This window comes from Marmota monax, unplaced genomic scaffold, assembly GCF_021218885.2.
Source record: "Marmota monax isolate L192 unplaced genomic scaffold, Marmota_monax_Labrador192_F-V1.1 WCK01_AAM20220418_F8-fsc00656, whole genome shotgun sequence".
NCBI classification, from domain to species: Eukaryota; Metazoa; Chordata; class Mammalia; order Rodentia; family Sciuridae; genus Marmota; species Marmota monax.
Genome location: NW_026694899.1, coordinates 137,516 through 163,753, shown reverse-complemented (window position 1 = coordinate 163,753; position 26,238 = coordinate 137,516). Strand labels below are relative to the sequence as shown.

Below are 26,238 nucleotides of genomic sequence, written 5' to 3'. Positions count from 1 at the left end.
CTGAAAGTCTCAAATATTTCAAAGCAGTAGAAAGCCGTTATGGTTTGATGTGTGATGTCCCCCAAAAGCTCATGTGTGAGACAATGCAAGAAGGTTCAGAGGAGAAATGATTCAGTTGTAAGAGTCTTAGCCTAATCAGTGAATTAATCCAGGATGGGATTAATTGGTAACTGGAGGCAGGTGGGATGTGGCTGGAGGAATGGTTAATTGATGACGTGGCTATGGGACAGGTATATATTTTGTATCTTGAAAGGCTGCTTCCCTCTGCCACACACTCCACCATGATGTTCAGCCTCATCTCAAGCCCCAAGAAATGGAGCCAGCCTTCTATGGACTAAGATCTCTGAAACCGTGAACAGTCAAATAAATTTTTCCTCCCTTAAAAATGTTCTGTTTGGATCCTTTGTCACAGTAGCAAAAAAGATGACTAAAACAAAAGAGGACAATCAAAGTAGTCTAGATGTGTTCCAATGATATTCATTTTTATACCCATTACAACCAGTGCAGTGTCTTTCGTGAAAGAGGCTAGATAATTAGATATTGATCTAATAACCAACAACAACAACAACAAAAAACCACATTGGAAATTAAGTGCAATTAATGTAGAAAGTTAAATTCAAGGGTATGTGTGTGGGTGTGGCTCAGTGGTAGAGTGCTTGCCTAGCATACAAAACTGAATTCAAAATCTGAAAACTTGGGCCATGTCCTGTCCATGCCATGTACTAACAGTATGGTTAAATTAAAAAGTTTTTGAAATATTTCTTTTTCTATGAAATAGAAATAATGATGTGTACTTCAAAAGGCTGTTGTAGGAAAGAAAGAAGATTATACTTGTGAAAGTGCTTCATTAACTGTAAAGTGATATGAACAAATGTGGTAATGTTATTACTGGTACTGATAGGGAATTTTTTTTCAAAATAGCCACTCTATTTTACAAACAACAATTGACACTGCAATTAGGCATATATACATATGTGTATGTATATGTGTGTATATATGTGTATACACACCTGTATATATATTAAACATGTGTACGCACATGTACATGTATGTATGTATACATACATATATGCACATATATAATGCACTAGATACATAGTGCTCTGATCTTAGATATTAGAGAGGACAATAACATTCGTGTATTTGATCTTCTCTGTAGTACCCTATGCCAGACATGGAGTGTTAAAGAAGTTAGAGAGGAATTTACCTATCTAGGCATTAATATCCAATAAAGTCTGAAATTCTTTATCCATAATTCTGAACTCATTTGAAGTCTGGCAATAAAAGCTGTTCTTATGGCTGGCATCATAAAACACACAGCAGGGATACCACCTGAACCATGTGCAATTGTTTCAGGTCTGGTGACCCAACATGGTGATATCTTTCACAGGTGTCACTGCAGAGGTATCAACATGTTGGTGTCAGGGCTGCCTGAGCCAATGCAGTGTAGACACTTATCAAATATTCATATCACATAACCTTTCTAAAGTCTTAGTGATCTGACTTTAGATATGATCTAAAGTCAGATCATTCATGGATTTCCAAAGTGGCTGTGACTTCTGAGTTTTAAGTTCGTTCTGCAAGAGTGCACATCTCACAAACTCTGATTTGCTTTTCTGAGAACTCTTTGTATTTTAAAAATAAAAACCTTGAGAGGAAGTACCCCATCTAACATAAAAGAGAATTGGAATTGCCTCCTGGCACAAGGAATCCCAAAAGTTTTCCTTAAATCATACAGGCACCATTTCTGATGTGTCTCACTATTTGAACTACCTTGATAGCCCAAGACATTTTGAGATGAAATGAGAAAATGAATCCTAAGATTCTTCTGAAATAAACAGCAATCTTTTCTTTAACAATGAATATCGTTTACCTATGAATTCACAGAAGAAAAATTTTAGCACACATTCTTTTTGATTGTAGGAAACATTTAAATCTGAAGATATGCAACTGTGTTGTGGAATTCTAAAACATTTTCAAATGATCACATTAGTTTTTATGTCTACTGGAAAATGTATTGTCTAGTAAATATTTCACTTAGGTTTACTGTGACCAGTACCTTAGAAATTTGATACATTGAATAATTTTTTTTTCTTTCTGATACTAAAACAATTCTATTAATGTTGTAGGGCCTTAAACTGCACAAAGCACCTTCTGGTGATGGAAAAGAAGTTTCATGTCTCTGAGGATGAACAGATGAACTTTCTTTTATCATCTGTGGAATTTTGGGAGAAATTATTACTACCTAATCCTTTCAACTCCTTCAGGGTTCCCAAATTCCACAACTCATCTCTCAACAAGGAAGTTCTAAATAGAAGTGTTTTGTGGAGTTTAGAGACAGACCCACCTGCTTTTGAAGCTCAGGAGCTTTTAGAATTTGGGAAAGAGGTGATTGAAAAACTGCAAACTGGTGGAAGTCACTGGATGAAGAACCAACCTGAAAATATTTTGAGATTCTTGGAATTAATACTTCTTGAAATTAACCCCAAACTTCTAGAATTATGGCTGTATGGTATTTCTAAAGGAGAAAAGGCTAAACTGGAAAATTTTTCTTCACTTTTAAATTCTTCTGTTCCAGAAAATGAGAAAATTTTTAGTAAAAGCATAAACTTTTCCCATTTATCCCACTCAAATTGGTCAGAATCACCAGCAGTGAACATAGATTTTGTACATTTAAGTGAAACTGTGATGAATAGTCTCTACGAATTTGGATTACTTAGGCAGGAACAAGTCTCAGAAGTTCTGGACACGGTCTATGTTGTAAAGAATGCATCTGATATTTTCTCAGCCCTCTCTGAACCTCAGAAACAAGAAGTTGATAACATTTTGACACACATATACCTAAATGTCTTCAAAGACAAGGATTCAGCTTTACTTCTGCAAATTTATTCTTCCTTTTACCAATATATTTATAAATTCTTGAGCCTACGGAGTAGAGATTCTCTGCTAATGTACCTTACCCAAATCTCAAGACATATTTTGAACATCATAAAGCAATTTAATTTCCAAAACATCAGTAAAGCATTTGAATTTTTATCTGAGACTGCAGAGATTCTTGGGGGAATTTCTGAAGTATCTTATTGTCAGCAGTTGTTTTCAGTTTTTAACTTTTTGGAGCTTCAAGCTCAATCCCTGATGTCTACAGAAGGCCAAGAATTAGAAGTGATCCATGCTACCTTGACAGGCCTCAAACAGCTGCTCATAGCAGATGAAGGTTTTCGCATGTCTTTATTTCAATATGTCAGTCAGCTCTTCAATGGTTCAGTAGAAGCCCTGTTGGGTGATGAATGTTTTGTTTTGGATAATGAAACCATTTCCTCTATGAATTATTTAACAGATAAGGGATCTTCATTTAGTCTTCCATGGTCACAAATTTTTTCAGACCTCTCAGCAAATGTCAGTGTGTTGAATGAGTTTCTGGCCATTCACTGTACCATTTCATGGCTTCAAATGTGGACTGAAATCTGGGGAAGCATATCTCAAATATTTAAGTTTGACCTGAATATCTTCACTTCTCTTCATGTAGGGCTCACTCAGCTTTTGGATGAATTGGAAAATGATGTGAAAATTTCTGAAAGCTGCCAGGGAGTCTTTCCCACCCACCATGCAGCTAGACTCATAATAAATTTGTTTAAAAGTGTGACTCAAGCTGATAATTTTCAGGATTGGCATGACTTGCTGGATCTCAGGGATCTCTGGGTAGCATTAGGTGATGCATTAGTTGCAGTAAAATCACTTACCTTGGACCAAGTAGAGAAAACCCTTTTCACCATGGAAACCACCCTGCACCAGCTAGAGACACTTCCATTGAGCACAAACACAAGCAGAGAGTTATTATATTCTCTGCTGGAGGTTTTCATTGAGTTAAGCCAGACCTCAGAATATGTGGGTAGTAACGTAGACCCGATAAATCATTTTCTTTTAAATAATCTCACATATCATGGAAATAACAAATTTCAAAGTGTGATCACTGAGCTAAGAGAAACAATATTAGTTCTTAGAAATGTGTCCCATGATCAAGATTTATTGTCCTGTGCTGATGTTTTCCAAAATGTAACTGAGTTGATTTTAGAAGAAGGCTTATTTCATGTAAATAGCTCTCAGCGGATAGTACGTATTCTGGACATGTTAAATTGCACATTCTCCTCTGAGAACACAGTTAGCAAACTGAGAGGATGCATGGCATGGATAGATGCCATCAACCGTTTGTATGTAATATATAATTCAAGTTTTTCACAAGGTTATCTTCACAGTATTTTGGGGAGTTTCAAAGATATGGACAACAAAATGAACTCTACATTGAAAATGGTAACTTGGCTGATACATATAAAGAAACCACTTTGTTCCTTGGGTGAGTCCAACATAAGTTGTGTAAATATTTACTTGGAAGACATAACTGACTTTCTAAATATTGTACTTAATACAGTCTTTGAAAACGAGAAGGTACCAAAATTTGAGATTTTATTAGCTCTTTTGAATGATTCCACAAACCAAGTAAGGATGGTTATAAACAACTTAACAAGAGACTTTGATTTTGTTTCCCAATCCAACTGGAAGTATTTTAATGAATTAGTTTTAAGACCCATAGCAATGTCACAGGAAATTCCTAACCAGTTTCAAAATCTTTGGCTGCATTTGATAGCACTGGGGAAGGAAATTCAGAAACTTGTAAAAGATATTTTCTCTAATATCCTGGAAAATAATTCCTCTTCTGAAACTGAAAATTATTTTAACATATTTGCTACCAGTCCAAAGGAAAATGATATAAAGAGTTTAGGCAATTCAGTTTATCATTTAGCTAGTTACCTTGCCTTCTTCAACTTATCTCATGATCTTCAAAACCCACCAGAAACAATTTCACATGAACTAATGAGAGTTGTGGATCTTGTTATTCAGTTGATGAAGAATGTGTTCAATTCCTTAGTGCCCACTGTTTCTCACAATATCCCACAAAATTCAGGTCATGCTCAAGTTTTAAAGAAGGTGGCTTCTCTCATGCGTACTCTCAAGAAGGCAGACATAGACCTTTTAGTAGATCAGCTTGAACACATTAGTGAAGGCCTTGGGGATTTCTTCAAGAATCTCAGTAGATTAGATACCAGCAATTCAGGGGTCAACTTGCTTTTTGGCTTGATGGAGAAATTCGCAGACAGCTCCCATGCTTGGAATGTCAATCATCTGCTCAAGCTCTCTCGCCTGTTTCCCAAGGATGATGTGAACACAGTGGTGGATTTGTATTATGCTCTTCCTCATGTTGTGAGTCTCCTGCAGAGAGTGGCTGACAAAAACATCACAGAGGCCCTCAAGGATGTCTATAACTTCACACTCCTTCACGGCATCAGCATTTCAAACATCACCAAGAAGGACTTTGCTGGTGCGATAAAAGCTCTTCTGCATACAATCACATTAATATCAGACCAACCAGCCATTGTCTCAGAGGCTTTAAACTGCCTTCCTGTGGTTTGGTGCTGGAATCATACAACTTCTGGATTTCAGCAGAATCCAAAATTGGAAGCCTGTGAAGTCCATGGGCTTATGTCTTCTTCCTTTTATCACCAAGTGGCCATAATACTTGACCATCTCCACCTGTCTCCCCCAGGTGAAGATTCACAATGTTCAAATGAAAGTTCACGAATGGAAATAAGTAGGAAAATGATTTGTGTGATTCATGAATTAGCAGACTGGAATTCCATCCTTCTAGCACTGTCCGAAGTCTTTCATGCTAAAACCTCTCTGATGAAAACTGTGCAAGAATTTTGGCATAAGGTGTTACCATTTGTCTCACTTTCTGGAAATCAAAGTAATGACAGCATTGCTGAACATTGTCCTGGTGGTCCCATAAAGCAAGTTGTTTTGCAAATCATAGAAAAGCTAAAACGTGTCAATTTGACAAAAGCTGCTTCTGGGGAAAACATTCTTAACAAACTGGCTGGTGTAAATAAGATTTTTAACATTACTGAGGGAACAGAGGCATTTGTCCGAAATAATATTTCCTTAAATTTGGAAAGGATGATCAAGTTGATTTCTGGGGATTGGAGTCTAGAAGATAACAGGCCTTATTCACTCCTTCCAATCACAATTCTTCTGAATGCAAGTCTCATGGGTGGTGGTTTAGAAGCATTAACAAGTTTTATTAAAAATAGTGAAGCTATTTACAACCTTGAAGAACTATGGCTTGACTTTAAACAAACCATGAAAGACCTAACCCATGACTTTAGTATTAGGCACCTGTTCTCTATAATTAAAAAGGAAATCCAAAGTATAAACTCCATGGCCCTTCAAAGCTTAGTTTCACAACTTTCCCACTTTCTGGAAAGCATGGATTCATCATCATTGGGGACATTAGAAATTGATGAAGATTTTCTGTTGGACACAAAAAACTGGCTTCATGAAATTGCAAATGAAGATTACTCCAAATTGACACAAACATTATTTGTTCCTGTGACCATCGAGAGTTCAACTGATGATGTAACTAAAGATATGACTAACTATTTGCATTATCTGAAAAACATTTCCAGAGAAGGTGATTTTGACGTTGACTTTCTTACTCATCTGCTAAATCAAGAGCAGCTAACCAATTTCTCGGTTGTTCAGTTGCTTCTTGAAAGCATTCTGATTAATTCCATCAATAACTTAGCTGGGAGGTCCCAAGAATTGGCCCCAAATTTAAGTGATGCTGACCTTCAAATAATGAATTTAATTAACCTCACCTTGAACCACATGCCATCGGACCATAGTGGGAAAACCATTCTCCCTCCAAGGAGCACAGTGGATTTCATAGAACAGTTTTTGAGAACATTCTTTCCCCCTTTACTAAAGGGAAATTCTGAGAACAAAATATCTCTTTTGCTAAAAGACTTCCACCAAGATGCTATTGCAGAGATGAGGTGAGTGGTTTGGTTTGTATTTTTGCTTTGTACATAGTTCATTCAATTGCAGTACGTCTCAAACCACTTTCTTTTCTGGAGTACAAAAATGCTAATAAATGACAATTGTACACTAAAAATTTTGAATGATATTTAAAGTGAATGTGTCTTCATAAGAATTTTATCAAAATATCAAAGTAAAATAATTTCGTTATTTCTACTTAAATAGTAAGCATTTAGGCCTATCCTGTGATAAGTAGTCATATATATTTTTCTACTTTTTAGATGATAAAAACAATTATTGAATACTATTTAATTAATTTATTTATTTTGGGGGTACTGTGGATTGAATTTAGGGGCACTTGACCACTGAGCTACATCCCTAGCCCTATTTTGCATTTTATTAGAGATAGGGTCTCTTTGAGTTGCATAGTGCCTCACTAAATTGCTGAGGCTGACTTTGAACTCATGATCCTCCTGCCACTGCCCCCTGAGCTGCTAGGATTATAGGCGTGAGCCACCCCATCTGGCCTGAAATTCCATTTTATATGGAACTGAAAAATTAGTTTTTATGGATGAATATTCACATATAGGAGGGTCATAATTTGAATTGCTGTATTAACTGTATTAACCCATCACACATAAAGGGTTTATATATTTTTATTCCAGTTCATCTAGTGTGTTGTTTACATTTGGAAGCACTAAAATCAATAGTCACATTACTTTTATCCATGTATTTAAAAAAAAAAATCTCTTTGAAGCTTATTAGTAAAATGTTGGAGGGAAATTACAATTTATTCCATTTTGTTACAGTCCTGACTGTAACCATGGAACCAGCAAAGACTGAATTGAAAGAATGGGCTCATATAAATTTGGGCACTGGATAAGCAAGTTCAAAATCACTAGGGAAGGCTGTCAGGGGGGAAATGTCATAGCCAGCTGGAACACTAGAGGCATGAAATCAAGCTTGTGGCCCCAAATGGTGGTCAAGAGGAAGACTCAGGGGCAGGAGAGACCAAGTGCCTACCGAGCTGCGGTCAGAGTCTTTAGGTAAGGCAAAACCCACACTCTTTTACAACCAACCTTCTAGCTGATTATGTCAGGCCCACCTAGGATAATGTCTCTTCTGGCTAATTTGAAATTAACTGAGTAGGGATTTAAATCACATCTGCCAAATCTGTTTTCCAACACTAGATTAGTGTTGGATTGAATAGCTGGTAGGAGGCATATTAATGCTACAAAATGGCCTCTGACTCCTGTATATCCTTCAACTGCAGGAGGGACTCTTTATTGTGGACCACTAAGCTCAGAGACATACAAAAAAGGGCATTCGGGGCCTATTGTCTAGCCAAGTCAAGTTGATGGATTACAAAATCATCAGTGTTCAAGTGATCTGCTATTATTTTTTTAAAATTCAGAAAAATATAAATACGCTTTCTACTTCTTCAGAACCACTTTGTAATCGTTTTGCCTCTTTTCTAAATACAAAAATAAGTGGCTTTTTAAATTGTTAGGTTCAAAGAATTGTAATAGAATTCTTCATGAAATCCCTTCACTCTTCATTATTTGACAACAAAAATATTAATTGCGATATAGAATTATTTTAGCATATCATCTTTCATTCAATGTTATAATTTCATGATGTTATTTTATTATAAAACAAATAAAATAATAGTCACTATATATTTAAGTCATTTTATTGCTAATGTATTAAATATGAAATTAAAATATATATGTATATATATTTTCAGTTTTTTTCCAAAAGATAAAATTCTAGAAGTTCTGAAATTGGATCAATTTCTTACCTTGAAGAATGAAGACAAATTCATGGATTTTTTCTCAAGTTTAAAGGAGACTATATATCACTTAATCAAAAGCTCATTTATATTAGACAATGGAGAACTTTATTTTGATAACCATCAAGGAATGGAATTCATAAAAGATTTATTGCATGCCTTTGTAAGGGAAACCTCAATGAAAAATAAGTCTGAAGATAATTTCCTTACAGTGGTGAGTCAGTTGCTTTTCCATATAAATAGTACTGAGGAGCTCTTCAAACTTAACCAAAATCTCAGGTCAGTTCTTCATCTCATGAGAGAAAGTTCCACAGAGATAGCCAATCTTATGGATACTCTTTTAAACTCTCTAAATAAGGACTTCCATACCTTATATCCTACACTCCAAGAAGTTATACTTTCTAACCTAACCAATTTGCTTTCCTTTATACATAACTCAAATCTTCTAAGAAACAGAGAAACATTAGAAATTACTAAGAGATTACTTGGTGTTATTTCTAGAGCTTCTGAAAATAGTCATGTCCTAGAACCTCTCTTAGAAATGTCTAGAACTCTGACCATGCTTTTGAGTGACAGTGCTGAGCTGAGAGATCTTGCCATATCAGTGGACTCCACTGTGAAATTTCTCAAACTAGCTAAGAAAGTTTCAGGGCAGATGGCCATGATTTTTGACACTCATTTCATCTCTAGTACCAAGGACACCATGAAATTCTTTGACACTCTCTATTCCTTTATGCACCAAAGTGTTCAACATCTTGTGAAGAAAATAACTACTTTGAAAAAAGTAGATCATTTTATATTTGAAAAGATAAATGATTCATTACTGCCATTTCTTGACTTGGCCTTTGGGATGATTGGGGTCAAACCTAATATTTCACAAGACTCTGATATTTTCAGTATGTCATCTATCATACTGTCCTACGTGAACCAATCCAAGGACTTTTCTGATATTTTGGAAGAAATGGCTGAATTTTTAACTTCTACAAAAATTGATTTGGGGGTTTTGGAGCATCTTATGGTGGCATTTAGTAATGTGTCTCAAGTATTTTCTAGGGATTCTGTCAATTTATGGGAAGAAATTCTGGATTGCTTAGTTCCTATAAATAACATTACCAGTCAAATGGACTTTTTACAGCTTAATCCAAATTCTAGCCCTCAAGATACTGAGCAGGAAAGGATTCATGAAGTGATTCTTTTCTTGGATAAAATGTTAACAGAAAGCAGCACAGAAATAGGAACTTACTGGAAAATGGCGGTTAATTTTACTTTAGAAATTCTTTGGAATAGCTTGAAGAAGGATAACTGGGGTGTTTTTAATCTATTCCTGACATTTGCTCAGCATCCAGATAACCTTTTGAAAACCATAGAAAGAGTTGTACAGGCCTCCAGTGGAATTGAAAGTGAGTATGGAGATTATTTAAGTAAAGGTTTTTCTCTCAATATGTCTTTGATTGAGAATATAACCCATCATCAACTTGAGAAAGCAACCCAGTTTGTGCTAAGTAGAATAGCTCTCTCCAGGAAAGGGCTCCTCCCCAACAACTCCCGGTGGGCAAATTCCATTAGAACTGTATTTCATCCAGTCTTGGAGATTTTTCTTCAGGCAGCCATTGGAAAGAATGGCATGTCGGCCAAAGAAGACTGGCCCCAACAAGATATGATGGATTTTCCTTATGGCTTCAGACCGTTATCATGTTTCAAGAAATACCTGAGGAGATTATTTGTATTGATTGAATACTGGCAGAAAGTCTCACTGACAGATGAAAGGTAATCAAACACCTAACTCCATTCCCCGCCCCCCCCCCTCACTTCAGTAGCTTTATAGGAGTAACAGTGAATCAGGGTAAGTGACCTTTGACTTTCATCACGCTCTGAAGTTGGCTTCTAACATGGAGTGATTTGAGTCCATCCAGTCTTTTCTTTTCATTATTTGGCATTCAGATGATTTGGTTTCCCTCAAAAAGTTTTCAAAAGTAAATTATTCTCAAAAGCAAAATCATTGTATTCTATTTACTTGGCACATCAACAATTTTTTTTTTCTGTGCACATACTCTATCAAACAAGGGTCCTACTATTGGATATTTAGCCCAAGAATATGTGTGTGTCACCCACTTCACACAGAACATTGCAGTTGTAGTTTTAACCAACCACAGGAATGCTCCAGGCAGCTTGTTGGCTTCTGCTTTCTTTAGATTCAATCTAACTCTAAATGATTGATCACCTCTAAGCCCTTCCACTCCTAAATGTTGGGTCAAAGAAAACCTGTTCTTAAGAGTTCCAGTCCTATTAGCTGCTGTGCTCTGGAAACAATCTGCTGCCTTAGGTGGGACAACTTACTTCTCTTGGTGTGCAGAGCCCCAGAGGTGCTGCATTTTCTGTATCTGCCCTTCCTGAATGTGAGGAGACTTTTCGGAGAGTCCATTGTCCCAGCCTGTCTCTCCCTTTATCTCAGCCCCCCATGGAGATTAGAGATACACTCTGAACCCTTGTTCATTTCTCACCAGACATACTGAGCTATTTTCTTTTAGTTCTGTTGCTATGAAACTGTCTCTCAAATCCAGTAATTTTTTATAGCTTGGAAGGATGTCCTTAGCTAATGAAACAGGTATCCCTTGGGCAAAAGAACTATCATTACCTCAAAACTTGAATGCTGGCTTCCAGATATCTCTGGCTCATCTCCTCTCTGCTTCGGATCCAAAACTGTACTGTGTGTGACTTCAGTGTTTGCTGGGAATTTTCTTTTCAGCTGGAGGTGGTCCTGACAACCCTGTTCTCCTTCATCTCAGCTTTTTTATTTATTTATTTATTTATTTATTTATTTATTTATTTATTTATTATTGGTTGTTCAAAACATTACAAAGCTCTTGACATATTTCATACATTTGATTCAAGTGGGTTTTGAACTCCCAATTTTACCCCAAATACAGATTGCAGAATCACGTCGGTTACACATCCACATTTTTACATAATGCCCTATTAGTAACTGTTGTATTCTGCTACCTTTCCCAGCTTTTGTCTCAAGTTTTTTTTTTTCAGTTTGCCAGAGAGTGAATTTACACCATAGCTCTACATACCATCATGTTTTTAATACCCAGTATTTTACTTTTTGATTGATGTATGTTAGTTGTACATACTTAGGCTGTACAATGTGATATTTTAATATCTGTATGTATTTTATAATGATCAAACCAGAGTAATTAGCATACATACCTCTTCAAACAATTACCATTTCTTTGTGGTAAGAACATTCAAAATCCTCTCTTCTAACTATTTGGATATAAACAAAGCACTATTGTTATCTGAAGTTGTCTTGCTTTGCCATAGAACACCAGAGCTTCTTACTCTAACAACCCATGGAACATCCTCCCCACATCCCTACCTGGTCTCTTTCCAGCCTCTGGGAACTATTCTGCTCTGAATTTCTATGAGGACAACTTTTTTATACTCTACATATGAATGATAACATGGGATATTTGTCTTTCTGTCCCTGACTTTCCTCACTTAATATAACCGTCTTCCAGATGCATCCACGTTGTCACAGAGGCTGCCATTGTGTCTTGAGATCCTTTAATCACTTACCTTTTCATTTCAAGAGATTCAAACAAGTAAAAAACGGTTTTCTAGAGGCATAGACTGTGTTATCTGAGCTTTCCTTGTGTTCTTGTACGATATCTGTGATTGAGTAGAGGGGACAATTCTTACATGTGTTACGGCCTAGCCTACTACACAGTAACAATGCTCATGTGTTGCAGATTTTTATCCTTAAATGCCATTATCTTTTTTTTTTTTCTTAAGTGTTGTTGAGATGTGTCGAGTTTTGCAGCAGCTGGAGAAGCCCTCTGAAGCCATCGAGATTCTGCAGAAAGTGAAGATGGTGGTTTTGCGTGTGCTCATTATCTTTGCAGGTGGGCTGATTATGTAAGATGTGCCTGATAATGCCCCTGTGCCAGTTTTGAGAGCTGGGCTGTCAGAGAGATACACAGATTTCCCATGAATTTCTTTTAGGACAAAGCACAACCTTCTTAGCTTGACTTTGAGACTCAAGACCCGGAGGGGTCTGGTCCATCCTCTCCAACCTCACCAGACTGTGTGCTCCAGTCAAATTGGACAATGCCTTCCTAATACTGTGTGGGGCTTTCTGGTCTCTGTATCCTTACTCATGGAGTATGCTTCCCTGTCTCTTCCACCTAAACTCAAGCTGTGCTCTGTGTCCTAGAGCTGGGAGCATCTTGTTCAGGAGGACCGCCCCTGCCTCCTTTGCTGGCCAGATATTTAAGGAGACATTTATCAAAGGCAACTCTTCATGTTCTTATTTCTTACATCTACCCACTGTTCTGGAGTCACTTTTCCTGCAGGCCGCAACTGTGTCATAACATTTGTGTGTCTGCAGTGCCTGGCATGGACTATACAGTCCCCTAGTGTATGCTGAGAGGTCCATGTAGTGACCTGAATTTCCTCCAGCCCTGGCACTTATTGCTTACATTTTCATTTCTGATACCTCCTTTTCTGCAGGAGTCTGTAGACTCACTGACAGCAGGACCAGTTTCTCATTAAATCCTGTGTCTCCATGATATTCAACATAGCGCCCAGCAATCATGAATGGTTATGTTGTCATTAAATTAATTCATCTACTAAGGTCATACTTGATGCATTCTTAGCTACACATTTCCTTTAAATGCTACTCTTGATGGAGAGTAAGTACTGTGAGCTGCATTATAGGGTAATTATTTTAGGGCTTTCTCTAATGTGTAGGCATTAAGTTGTGGTGCATATCTGAGTCCATGGAATGGACCACCTATGTTCACGGTAATTCTACTTGAACACACATGCTGCTGCCTTCCTATGTCCTAGTCTCCCAGACTGGGGTCAAGGACTCTAAGTTAACTCTGAGTTAACAAGGACCCTGAGAGACTGGGTAAGATAGATGAAGAGGAGGGTAAGGGAAGAGAAATGGGGGAGCAGAGGGTGGGTCTGATCAGACCAGAGAAGACTGAAAGGAGGACTGAGCAGGCCTTAACTTCTACTGCTGCATAGAGTTCCACCATGGCTCACCTTACTCCTTTAGCTCCCTGCTTCACCTCAGTTCATTTGATTCCATACTCTCACTCTCTTACATTTTCTGTTTTAGTATTAGATTATTTCTTTTATTTAGATTACTATTTTAATCTATTGTACTACTATTTTTAGATTATTATGTCCTCTGGAAAGCTCTTCTGGACCCACCCCATCAGGTGTTAGGTGGCCCTACCTGCATTCCAATCTCAGGGCTTAATTTCCCAATTATGGCCATGACCATATGTGCTATTCTGAATGCATCTCTTCTCTGATCATAAGGGCTGTGCCTGATGGTAATAAACTTGCCCTATGGGAAATAGAGCATAAGATGCTGATATCTGATGCTTGTTAAATGAATGAGTGAGTGAATAAATGCCAGGGGCCCTCATGGGCTCATCTCTTGGTTCAAAAGCATTCCCAAGTGAGCAGTCTGTTCATATAGGAATGTTCAACCATTAGAGAGAGTAGATGGGCTGTCTATGTGCTCTGGGACCATTTTGTACAATTGAGCAAACTGTGGGGCTGGGAGGACATCATAGAGAAAAGGGTCTGGCTTACCCAGGGAGGGCAAAATCCTCCATCAGATGGGAAGAGCCCCTGGTCCCAGGGTAGATTCACTGTTGGGTCTGGGTGGCTGAAGCTAGGGGCCAGGTATGTAGAACAGCATGCACCTGAGAATAGAAAGGAGGAGAAGCGAGTCTTAGGCAGGAATCTGCATGCCAAATTCTATTTTAAAAATATACTAGGAAGAAGCTCAAATACGGTGATGGGGGTGGGAGTGAGGGCGGGAGGAGAGGATGAGCCCTTGGGCGACTCATCCCTGGAATGGGGAGCATGTCAGGTGAAACCTGAGTACTAGGGAGGTGTGCCTGCATGGCCACTGTTGTGTCTCTCCAGGGTCTAGAAAAAATGCTGACATAGATACAGTAGACACCAGAGTGATGTGTTCAGAGGACTAGGTAGGTGAGTGAGTGAGTGCCACCCTATGCCAGGTACCACGGTCCACAGGGTTGAGGCCTGTATGTGGGCCCCTGGCCTACAAGACTGCTGCATCAGGCAGCCAGGGATTGCTGATCATGATGCAACATTATGTCTGGCAAGGCTTCCTTCATTGTCCCCAGGTGTCCCCAGGCACAGAATCACACTGACCCTTGTAGTAAGTGATGCCAGGGGAAGCGTACAATGAAGGAGCAGGTGCTCTGAGACCTGCCAGGCTGAGTTCAGCACCTCCTGCTAGCTGAGCAACTCAGGACAGGCTGCCAAGTCTGTTTCAGCCTTGAACAAAATAGGCTTCAAAGAGCATCCAGAGGATTTAATAAAACATGACAGTGAACACAGATGACCCCCACGAGCCCTTGCTCAGGGCAGGTGCCTCATGCATGACAGTGCAGGCTGAGGTTGGGTCTCCTGCATGCCATTGGGAGACCACTTCCCAATATACAAAGAGCTGGTTCACAAGTGCAAATTGGTAGTTTAGGGACAGGATTAGTTTTTATGGCTCACTCATCTCTTTTTAAAATTTAATGCAAACATTTCAGTGAATCAAAGAAGAGGTTAATATTCTGAGACAAAAAACATATATAAAAAAAGAGAAGAATGGAAGGAGAAAGTGGGACATGATTGAGGTAAAGGAAACCCCAGTGGACTGACAGCTGGGGACTTTGTATAGCCTTTTAAAAAAGGAAGTCCTAATTTCTAATTTGGGAGATATTACCAACAGTGAAAATGCCATCAAAGACAAAGCATTACCTATCTAAGTACACACTAGGATGGCCATAAATGATTTCAGCATGGGGGACCATGCGTGGGTAAAATTTGAATCAAACTTCTTTCTGATTCTTGAATGCTTCTCTGGCATATTGAATTCAGCCGTGTTTGAAGACATAATTATTTTTGACATTTCACAGTCAGATAAATTAATGGATTTTAAATGAATTAAACATTCCTTGGTACCTGAGTTTGTATTTATTTTGCCATTCTGTGTTACAGCTGCTAATGATGTTAGAAACAGAAAGTTAATTTTTAGTTAATTTTTACAATTTTATTTCGAGGAAACCCAAGCATGACTGTCATTTAAACTGCCACCTCACCTTCCCTATTAAACTGCCATTCCATTCTGTAGCATTGGAAGGCAGTGACAAATTTAAAGAAGGTAGAAGGGCCAACCAATGAAGAAGATATAGAGCTTAATAGACCAAAATAGGCAGATGGCTCTTGTTTCACACAAAGGGATTAGCAGTCAGATCTGTTACCCTCATTGTTAAAGTCATTTTTTTTTTTTTTGCCATGCTCAGAATTGATTTAGTGTCTCCACAAAGGAAGTTGTCATTTTCCTCCTCCTTGTGGCCTTAAGTCTGTCAACAATGATTGCAGGCGTGCCTGCGAAGCTCATGGAAATAGAAGAAACCTCAGTGGGCATCTCTCTAATCTTCTAGTTTCTCAAACTGGCTAATTGTGGCTCATAGATTGTGAGTTAGTTGTCCGGGGATTTTCAATGAAGAAGAGCCTTTTCCAGCTGAGGATAATCACAGGGGGTTCATAAGGCTTGTGGGAGCAGCACGAAGGGTTTGTAAGAGAGCCGGCAGATCAGAGAAGCTAGAGAAGGTGTCTGAATGTGTCCCCAAGGCAAGAAGAGGCACCAGAGCAGCTAGAATGGACTGGAGCTGGGGCTTTGAAGAAGCACAGCTGGGAGGAGGAAGAGGGCATTCTGGGAAGTGGGGGGACCCAGGCTGAGCTGGGCTCTTGCAGGTGTCAAGACCCTTGTCACGTGTTCTTGCAATGATTCCTGTATGACATTGTGGAATCCAGGGTCAGAAGGGGACTAGATGCCTAGGCAGCCTGGCCTGCTTTCTTATAACCACATCAGTCCTGAGCTAATATTGCAGAAATGCCAGGTTGGTCTGCATTGGAGTCTCACCTGGAGGAAGCAAAGGTCCACAGAGCTTGACTAATGCCATATGTATGAGCTTTCTTGTGGTGCATTCTCCCGCTTTGGGGTTTGAATGGCATAATTTCTACACACTTCATGTTTTTTTCCTAAAGCAGAGGGTCGATTTATACTCAAAGATAAATTCTGGCATGTTTGACAATTTACTTTCTTATTCCACATTTTAATAAGAAATTACTTAAGAAACACATTTAACATTTTCTACAATAAAGAGAACTGTCTTAAGAATTGTGAAATATATATTTAATGGGAAAAGATAAATAAGGCATCAGGGTTGGATGTTTCTAGAAAGAATGCATTCTGTATTGCATATGTTCAAAACTGTTTTTTAATTAATGAATTTTATTTTTTGGGCAGTTTTATGTTTGCAAGAAAATTGAGCAGGGAGTACAGAAAAATCCAGTATACTCCCTACCCAAGGAGCACAGCGCCCTCCCCCACTGTCAACAGCCTTTATCAGAGTGGCATGTTTGTTACAACTGATGAACCTACAGTGACATGTGACTATCACCCAGAGTCCAATACAGTTTACTCCAAGTGTTGACGTTCCTTGGATTTTAACAAATCTACATGACATAAATCCCCCACCTTAGTATAATACACAATCATTTAACTGTTCCCCCCAAATCCTCTGTGCTCCACCTACTCATCCTTTCTTTCCTCCTAACTTCTGGTAACCAGTGATCTTTTCACTGTTTCCATAATTTTGCCTCTTCCAGAATGTCATAGGGTTGAAATCTCATGGTGCACAGCCTGCTCAGATTGGATACTTTTGTGCTCAAATTGTTTTAAAAATGACTTTTGAGAAATAATGTAATCATTTATCAAAACTAATTTTTCACTATTTGTTGCTCATAAAGATGAATTTTATTTTCTATAGTGTCCAATCATCTAGAAGGTGCTGTGTGCTGGCTGCACATGACAGCAGAGGAGAGAGTCCTGCAGTGGACGATCATGCAGGGAGCTGAGCTGACATGGATCTGCACAGACAGGGAGTGGGAGGGCTGTGGTCAGGGTGGGTAGGGGGCTGTGTTCCTGAGGCTGAGCTGTGAAAGGAAGGTAGGTTTGGGAGAGGAAGTCCCAGTAGAAGGTGCAGACAGACTAAGCAGAAAGTAGGGACCCTCTAGGGAGTGAAGGCAGCTAGTGGCTCTGAAAAAATTTTGAATGCAATCTTGAGCCTTTGGGCAGATTTCCCTTTCTGACCATTTCATTTTTTGAAGAAGAGCCCTGTGGCTCAGAGCAGAAGGCAGATTACAGAGGTGAGATATGGGTGGGAGCTTCTAGGAGTTTGGCATGTGACCTGGGGTGCTGGATGAAGGCACAGAATCTAGAGAAACTGGGAGGTAGAGTGAAAAAATGGAGAGATTGGTTGTATGGAAAGACCTAGGCCTCCATGTGCAGACATGTGGGGCACTTGAGAGAAAGAAAGAGGTTACTGTTTACTTCAAGACAGAAGGTAAAAACCAGGACTGTCCTGGTCGATCTGGGGACAAATGGGTATTGTTTTATTCAACTTTGTATCTCTGTGACCCAAAGACAAAAATAATTTAGAGAAAGAAAAGTTTATGTGGTTCACTGTTTCAGAGGTTCAGTCCATGGTTGGCTGACTGCAAAGCTCTGGGCTTGAATTTATGAGTTTATGCAGGACATCTTGGTGGAAGGGCATGGCAGAGGAAAGCATCTCAGGAGAAGGAAACCAGGTAGGATAGACAGAGAGGGAGAGAGAGAGAGAGAGAGAGAAAGAGAGAGAGAGAGAGAGAAAGAGAGAGAGAGAGAGAGAGAGAGAGAGAGAGAGAGAGAGAGAGAGAGAGAGAGACTGTGCTTATAAGGGATGAAATATAAACCCCCAAGGCACTCTCCAAGTGACCTACTTCCTCCAGTCACATCCTACCAGATTAATCCACTGATTAGGTTACATCTATCATAATCTAATCATTTCACCTCTGAAAATTCTTGCATTGTTCCACACATAAACTTCTGGGGGATACCTCATATATGAACCATAATAGTACTCCACTTATAGGAAATATAGGAAGAAGGGCCAGTTTGGGGAGGTAGAGGTTGGAAATGGATTTCTATATAATAAATTCAGCTTGGGAAAAACTCTTTCATTACATTTGAACTTTAAAAGACACAACCTTAATGGATAAAGGAAATGTGGAATGTATAAATAGTGGAATATTACTCAGTTGTTAAGAAGAATAAAATTGTCATTTGCAGAAATATAGATGGAACTAGAAGACTTTATATTAAACAAAATAATCAGGCACAGAAAGATAAGTACTCATGATTTAACTTATTCATAGAAGCTAAAATATTGATCTCATAGAGTTAGAGAGCTGAATAATATTCACCAGAGACTTGGGAATGTATAAGGAGAGAGGGATGTTGAAACAGATGGCTCATGTATACAGAGGTGCAGTTGGATAGGGGGAGTAACTTGTGGGGTTCTATAGTACAATAGACACAATTAGTTGAATATTGCAATATGACTAGTATAGAGGGTTTTGAATATTCCCAACATAAAGAAATGATAAATGTTTGAGATAATACATATGCCAGCTATCCTGATCTGATGGTTAACCCTCATATATATGTACTGAAGAGCTGCCTTATATCCTATGCACACGTACAATTACTTTGTGTCAATTAAAAAAAATTAAAGACATAGCTTTGTCCTTATCATCTGAAAGTTCATCTTGATTTAAGAAATTTTTAGGAATTTGCATTGTTTTGAATCTTGAAGAAATAATTCTGTGGGACTGGAGAGTTCTGGAAAGGACTGCTTACTAATTACTTTTCTCTGTTTCCTCTGGCAGAAAACCCTTCCTTGACTAAGGACATTTTGTGTGCTACTCTGAGTTGCAAGCAAGGTGGGATAAGGCATCTCATTTTATCTGCTATCCAAGGTGTCACTTTGGTGCACAACTACTATCAGGTTTGTCATCTTCTATTTTTCAGAGAATGTCATATTCATTACTGAGGGCCCCTGCGAGGCAGTCAAGGTATTGCAAGCTTGCAGCGAGGTCCTTATAACCAGAGCAATTGTGTCACATATAGTCATGGTGAAAGTTAGGCTTGCAAAATGAGGCCTCACTCTTTCTGTCGTTCAGGTTCTTTCAGTCTGTGCAGAAGTTGACTGGCATTGAGTTGTGGGAGCTGCTTTTTCACATACCAGGCATTTCACAAGCTGGTTGTTTAGCGCCAACATCATTAACAATCAATTTATATAAATATATGATTACATAAATTGGGTTAAAAATAAAGTTAATAAATACTCATTAACTCCAAACTATTTTAGTATATTTTATTGATATCTGTTCTTCTGATATCATTTGCTTCTGTGGCATCTACCTCATGGAAACACTATATGGTCACATTTAGTGATGTCATGTTGAAGGCTTGAACTAGGCAATGTGGGAGTGTTTAAACCCTGGGAATTGGCAAGTACTACAAATCAGATCTTTTATTTATTGATTTTTTTTTGAGAGCTAGTTTTTAAACATTTGCCAGTCCATCCCCAGGCAGGGACTCCAAATAACGTTGAATTATGGAATATGACTTTCATCTGGGACCCACTCTTTTGCTTGGAATTAAGGACCACTGGGCCCACACACAGACTCAATGGAGTTTTTCCACACAGTCTGCCTTTCTGCTAGGACCAGCTCTGAACTTCTTTATTGTTTTTATGCTGACTGTACCCAATGATATGTCCAGTGAGTGTGGCATTATCCCAGAAAGCGAAAAGAGGAATGATACCAAAGTAGATCAAGACTGAGCTTCTGCAGTAGTGTGAGAAGAGTATGAGAGCTGTTGATCCTGATTTCTCCAGCTTTTGGAAGAGTAGCATATGTGAGCAGATACCCTTAAGAGTCCTGAGAGATAATTGCCACTGCAGCCCCTGTAGTTTGTCATATTTTCATTGATATACTTAAGCCATCAAATTATTATTATTATTATTATTATTATTATTATTATTATTACTTGGGATTGAACCCAGAGCCTTGTGCATATGAGGCAAGCACTCTACCAACTGAGCTATATCCCCAGCCCATTAGACCATAAAATTTTTAATTTCAGATTATGCAGATCTTTGTCAGGTATGGGTTGAGCATTCTTAATCCAAAAATCCTAAATCCAAAATTCTCCAAAATCTAAAACTTTGAGCACCAACATGACAGACACCACAGATAGAAAATATCACACCTGACCTCATGGGACAGGACACAGTCAGAACAAGGACACACGAAAGTGACTTCCAGGCTATGTGTACAAAGTGTGTGCAAAGCATAAATGAATTTCATGTGTAGACTTGGGTCCCATTCCTAAGAAATGTATGTGCATTGTGTATGTGCAAATATTCCCAAATCCAATAAAATCCTCAAAACTTTAGGTCTCAAGCATTTTGAATAAGCATACTCAGCCTGTATTAAATGTGAATAAAGAAAAAATACTTGCAGCTTTTGAATGCTGAGAGAAGTTTGTGATAATAAAACTGGCAAGACACTCCAACTTTTGAAACAACTAACTCAAAGATCATATTTTTATTTCAAATTATTATATGGTTGTCAAGAATTCTGACTGGTAATAGGTTAGCTTAGATGAAGAGCTGAAGTTCCTTCCTCTGATGACAAACAAAGAATGTTGCTATCTCAGGATGCAAAACCGTTAGAATGTGCCCATTAGACCACCAAATGGAGACTTTTAGAAATATAGTTCTTTCCCAGGATATGGGATGCAAAATCTCCTGTGCCTGATAAAGGCAGACAAAGGGCACAGTGCCATCTTTACTGTTTCAATATCTAAATAGTTAAACACACTGTTTTCCCAGTTCCTTTTGGAAGTGAAAGTCCCCACTGACTGAATTGATAAGCTCAAGGTTCAGTGTCTCAGCTCCTTACTCTGCTGTTCTGCTTTCCTGATGGCGGAAAGCAGCTATCAGAAGCTAAATGGGGTTCAAAAATAAGTTTCAAAAATGACCACAGGACCCAACCTGTCTTTATACTTCTGAGATAAACTAAAATGGAGAATGTGGTCAGAATTCCAGGTTGCACTGCAAATTTCTGACCACGTCTCTAAATTGAGACTTTTGGACCCATCTGTGTCCACATACCTGACCAGTCCCTGGATGATACAGGCCTGTTCTAGCCACAGAATGTAGTGTGATGTGTGCTGCCTTTTCCATGGGTTGGTGTTATGTTATCCCAAAGGTTTAACTTAATGGATGCCAGTCTCAACTGTTCTAGATACTACTTTCCTGGACCCTAGTAAACCTGTGCTGAGAAAATTGAAACTTTTCTCCCATTAGTTATTGCTGCTGAGGAGAGAGGTTATGCAAGTTCCTTCTTTATAAGCCCCTCTATGATTATCATTCTGTTAAATTTAAGAATAATATCCATAGTGGGAATGCTATAAATGTATTGGATTTAATTTAATTTGCATATAATTACAAGTTATAAACTAGAGGTTCTTTTCTATGAGGCAGTGTTCCCTGGGCAGAGCTCCCCATGAGATAGGTTTAATTCAACCTATATTCTTAAAGTGAGTTGGCTCTAAGGAGCCACTTGTTTGTACCTATATGACTGGTTGTCTCTGGGCACTGTCATGCTACAAGGCGGGGACATCTATCCAGGAAGGAGAATATTGGACCTGTGAAATGTTTTAGTGAGTGCACTGGGGAGGGTTTAGAGAGCTCCACATTTGGAAGTAAGAATAGAAGATGAAAGTTGAAGGGAATACTTTGCATGTCACTAGAAATGAGCACACAGACTGGAGCCTTGGGACCAAACCCTGGACATCTCCCTGCCTTTCAGATGCACACCTATGATTGCTATTGTTCTTTTCCTTTCTGCTTGACTGTGGTTACACTTTGGCCTTGAATGGGTTCTGTGCACAGGTCTTCAGGGTCACGGGTGAGGGAGAAGTTGGAGGGGGATTTGTCTTTAAGGATAGTATAGACACTGGGGATCTAAGTAAAGAAAGCAGAGAGGTCTGTGGGCCCTGAGTCCTGCCTTGAAAAAGACCATGAAGAAACTGGCCTGAGGCAGCCACTCCCTCTGGAACCCCTGCAGGTTGCAGGCAGCACTGCTTAGAGGCTGGCTGCTCCTACCAATGCCCCATGAAGTCTTCATGGCTAGATACTCACTGGTCACCTCACATCTAAATGAGGCTTTTTTCTTTTTTTCTTCTGTGACTCTTAGTGTTTCTTCTAGGTTTATCCATGTCATTGCAGTTGGCATGATTTCCACAGCCCTTTTTATTTATTCATCTTTTAAATTTTGAGACAGGGTCTCATTAAGTTGCTGAGGCTGGCCTTGAACTTGCCATCCTCCTGCCTCAGCCTCCCCAATCTCTGAGATTATAGGTGTGCACCATTGCACCTGGGGAAACTTGTTAGTATCTCTTGTTGTTTTGATGACAGTCATCTTAATATGTATGAGGTGACATCTCTCTGTGACTTTTATTTGCATTATCCTGCTGATTGATGATGTTAAGCACCTTTTCATGTACCTATTTATCATTTGTGTGTTTTCTTTAGAGACATGTCTATCTAACACTTTTGCCAATTTTTATAATTGGATTATTTACTTTTGCTACCGAGTGGCCCAAGTTCCTGGGAACCATACTGTAGTAATCTAAATGTAGGTTGGTCACTCGGGAGGATGTTGTTTATTCTCTGCCATGTATTGAAGAACATACCATCTTCTTGCGTCCTGGAAGAGCCAGGAATAAAACCTGGGCTCCCCTACTTTGTAGCTGAAAGCTAATTCTACTATTTACTCTGCAGTGACAGAGGCAATGGCTATGACTTTCCATTTCTGTTTCCTGAGACGACCGAGAATAAGTAAAAACCTGACAATACATGTAACTGTGAGGGCAAAGGTAAATTTTTAAGTGTGTGTTTCTGACCTATATCACTGCTATGTTTTCTAGGAAATTGAAAAGATATGGTCCTCACCTAATCAGATAAATTGTGAAAGTCTTAGCAGAAATCTTTCTAGCACCTTGGAAAGCTTCAGAAGTAACTTGGAAAATGCCACTGACCAGGACTGCACATGCCAGCCCCCGCTAGAGACAGTTCAGCAGCACATGAGCACGTATGTACCAGTGGGATCTCACGTCTTCTCCTGCTTTCATTCATAAAGATGTCGGGCATTCCTTAATGATGCAATCCAGCCAGATAAGGGTCTTCACTAAATGTTATTAATATGCATATGAATACATATGTATTTTCGAAACATCACAGTTTTCCATAACTAAGTTTTTAAATAGCAAAGTGTAAGAGCAGCATTTGCCATAAGGCTCACTTCACTGGTGATCAAGGAATTAGAATAAAATGTCATGATCCAATATTACAATATGGTATTAAATATGAGTGGATGAACAGTATAAAGTATTTTCAGATTGCTTCATATTTAATTAATTTATCTCAGAGTTCTAGAAATATAAGCCTTCAGATGACGATGTCGGGGACTTTGTATTCTACAAATGACATTCGCAGAGAGATGTTCATCTGACTCCAGATATCCTAATTTCTCAAACATCTCCTGATAGATTCTGTCTGTTCCTTTCACATTTGTGAAAAGCTATTTATTATGCATCTTTATTTCCCGATTTTTCTTGCTTGGCAGGGTCTCTGAGAAGGAAATATTGCAGTGTTGGTATTAATGGATATTCACATACAGGTGGTATTGGGAGAGATTGTGTGTCTAATTATCAGAGGAATTTTATGGAAATGTGATCTTGTTATCTGGCTCATCTCCTGGGCACTAAGGCAGGATTATTCACACCAAAATTGTTTCTGGTATTTTATCTTGCCTAATTTAGTTTTAATTTCTTGCCATCTTAGGTTGGCCAAAAGCTTCCAGAAGACTTGGTTGTCCGGGAATTCCATTATCACTTTTCTTAGCAATTTTACAGTTACCGAGAGTAAGTATGTGGCTTTCCAAGTTTGCTTGATTAAAAATTAAAATCAGTTTTTTTTTCACTCAAATGTTATTAAAATAAAACATACAAAGGAAACCTTAGAGTATATGTGAAAATGACAATAGAACTTGGCTGGTCTGATGTTTGAGGGCTTTATAGGGAAAATTCTCAAATCCTGGGGTACCAAAAAATCAAGCAGAGAAGGAAGAGAAGTGTCTGTGGTCTGGATTTTGCTCTAGTTCTGTCTCCTTGGACAAATGTCGCCTATTAGTTTCTGCTTCTCTGTCTGCTCTGTATATACAACTCACAAAGCTGCTTGCAGAATCAATATGCTAAATCTGAAGAATTCTGGAAAATCCTTAAGTGACCCTCCTCTTGCTACAAAATGAGATAAACAGATACAAGTGTAGAAATGAGTTTCTTAAGAGACTTGATCATTGTTCCCTAAGATAAAGCTCTTTTTCAAGTCAATCTTAAAATATACAGGTCTTTGAATGAGTAAACAATTGACCAGATAATACTATATATCCTGGGGTCTTGATTTACTTCTAGTATAAATGATCTCAGTTGCCCTAAGAGGACTAAGATGGAACTTTATTCAGTGTCTTCTCTAAACTGGTCATCGTGGAGGAAACTATCCTTGTCAGATTTTAATATCAAATTTTGTTACCACAAAAATATTCAGAAATAATTGGAACTTTTTAAAAAAATAAAATTTTATTCCTTTTGCTAATTTTTTAGATGTAAAAGTAAAAGATTTGATGAAGAACATCACCCAGCTCACAAAAGATCTTCGCTCTTCTATCCACATCTCAGATGAGACCATCCACAGTATCTTAGAAGCAAATATTTCCCATTCAAAGGTACAGGCTGCTGCTTCTGTGCTTGCCCACCTACGGGGCCCCCAGCCTGAAGCTGTTGGTGTTGTGTTATTCTCTCTCCTCTTCCTTCTGTCCTCCCCCATGGCTAGGGGAGCGGGTTGCTGCACAAATGATATAACTGAAAGCAGAAAGGGAATGAGAAAATGAGCAAGGAACCAAAGGATATCACTGTCTCATGACAAAACCTTGGGAGTCTTTAATTTCATAATATTGTCTTCATTTGGGATTAGAAAGGATAAAACTGGTGATGATTTTTTTTCCTTGTAATCCCTAACTCTGATGCAGGACATGCCAGGGTGCCTCTGCTTGTTTCCATAGCTGTTATCAAACTGAAAAAATATCCCAAAGCAAAACAGCTGAAAATATTTTAAAAATGGACTCCAATATCATTTAAGTGGAGAGTGACAGTGCACAATCTGACAGTGTGCTGTGTTAGTGACTTGCAAAGGCAAATGAGTAATGACAGGCCACGTCATCTCCAAGGTGATTGAGACGCTCTGGTGAAGGCAGCTGAAAAAAGTGATGAAACTATTAAAAAGCCATTGCAAAAAACCCAAGGATGAGTAACACATATTGGGTTGCATTGAGGCGTGGTTTATCTCAGAAGAGGGGAGCAGGGAAATTATGCGTGGGCCATAGCAGATATCCCTGGGGTCCTTTGCAGTTGCTTTTCAGCATTCCCAGTTGGAGTCTTACTCTATTCAATAGAGAATCATTAAACTGGCTTACAAAAAAAAAAAAAAAAATTTGCATTGACTATCAGTTGG

General features: G+C 38.7%; 1 protein-coding gene across 1 annotated transcript in view; it reads left to right on the top strand.

The window, feature by feature from the left end:
* The window catches only part of Abca13 (ATP binding cassette subfamily A member 13), a gene marked incomplete at both ends in the record, with an annotated part of 188,208 nt that overhangs the window by 37,487 nt on the left and 124,483 nt on the right, over positions 1 to 26,238 (top strand). The window contains 7 exon segments of the mRNA XM_058573520.1: positions 2,130 to 6,887; positions 8,618 to 10,429; positions 12,458 to 12,567; positions 19,484 to 19,602; positions 23,598 to 23,761; positions 24,514 to 24,593; positions 25,332 to 25,453. Coding sequence (XP_058429503.1) covers positions 2,130 to 6,887; positions 8,618 to 10,429; positions 12,458 to 12,567; positions 19,484 to 19,602; positions 23,598 to 23,761; positions 24,514 to 24,593; positions 25,332 to 25,453 — 7,165 coding nt within the window.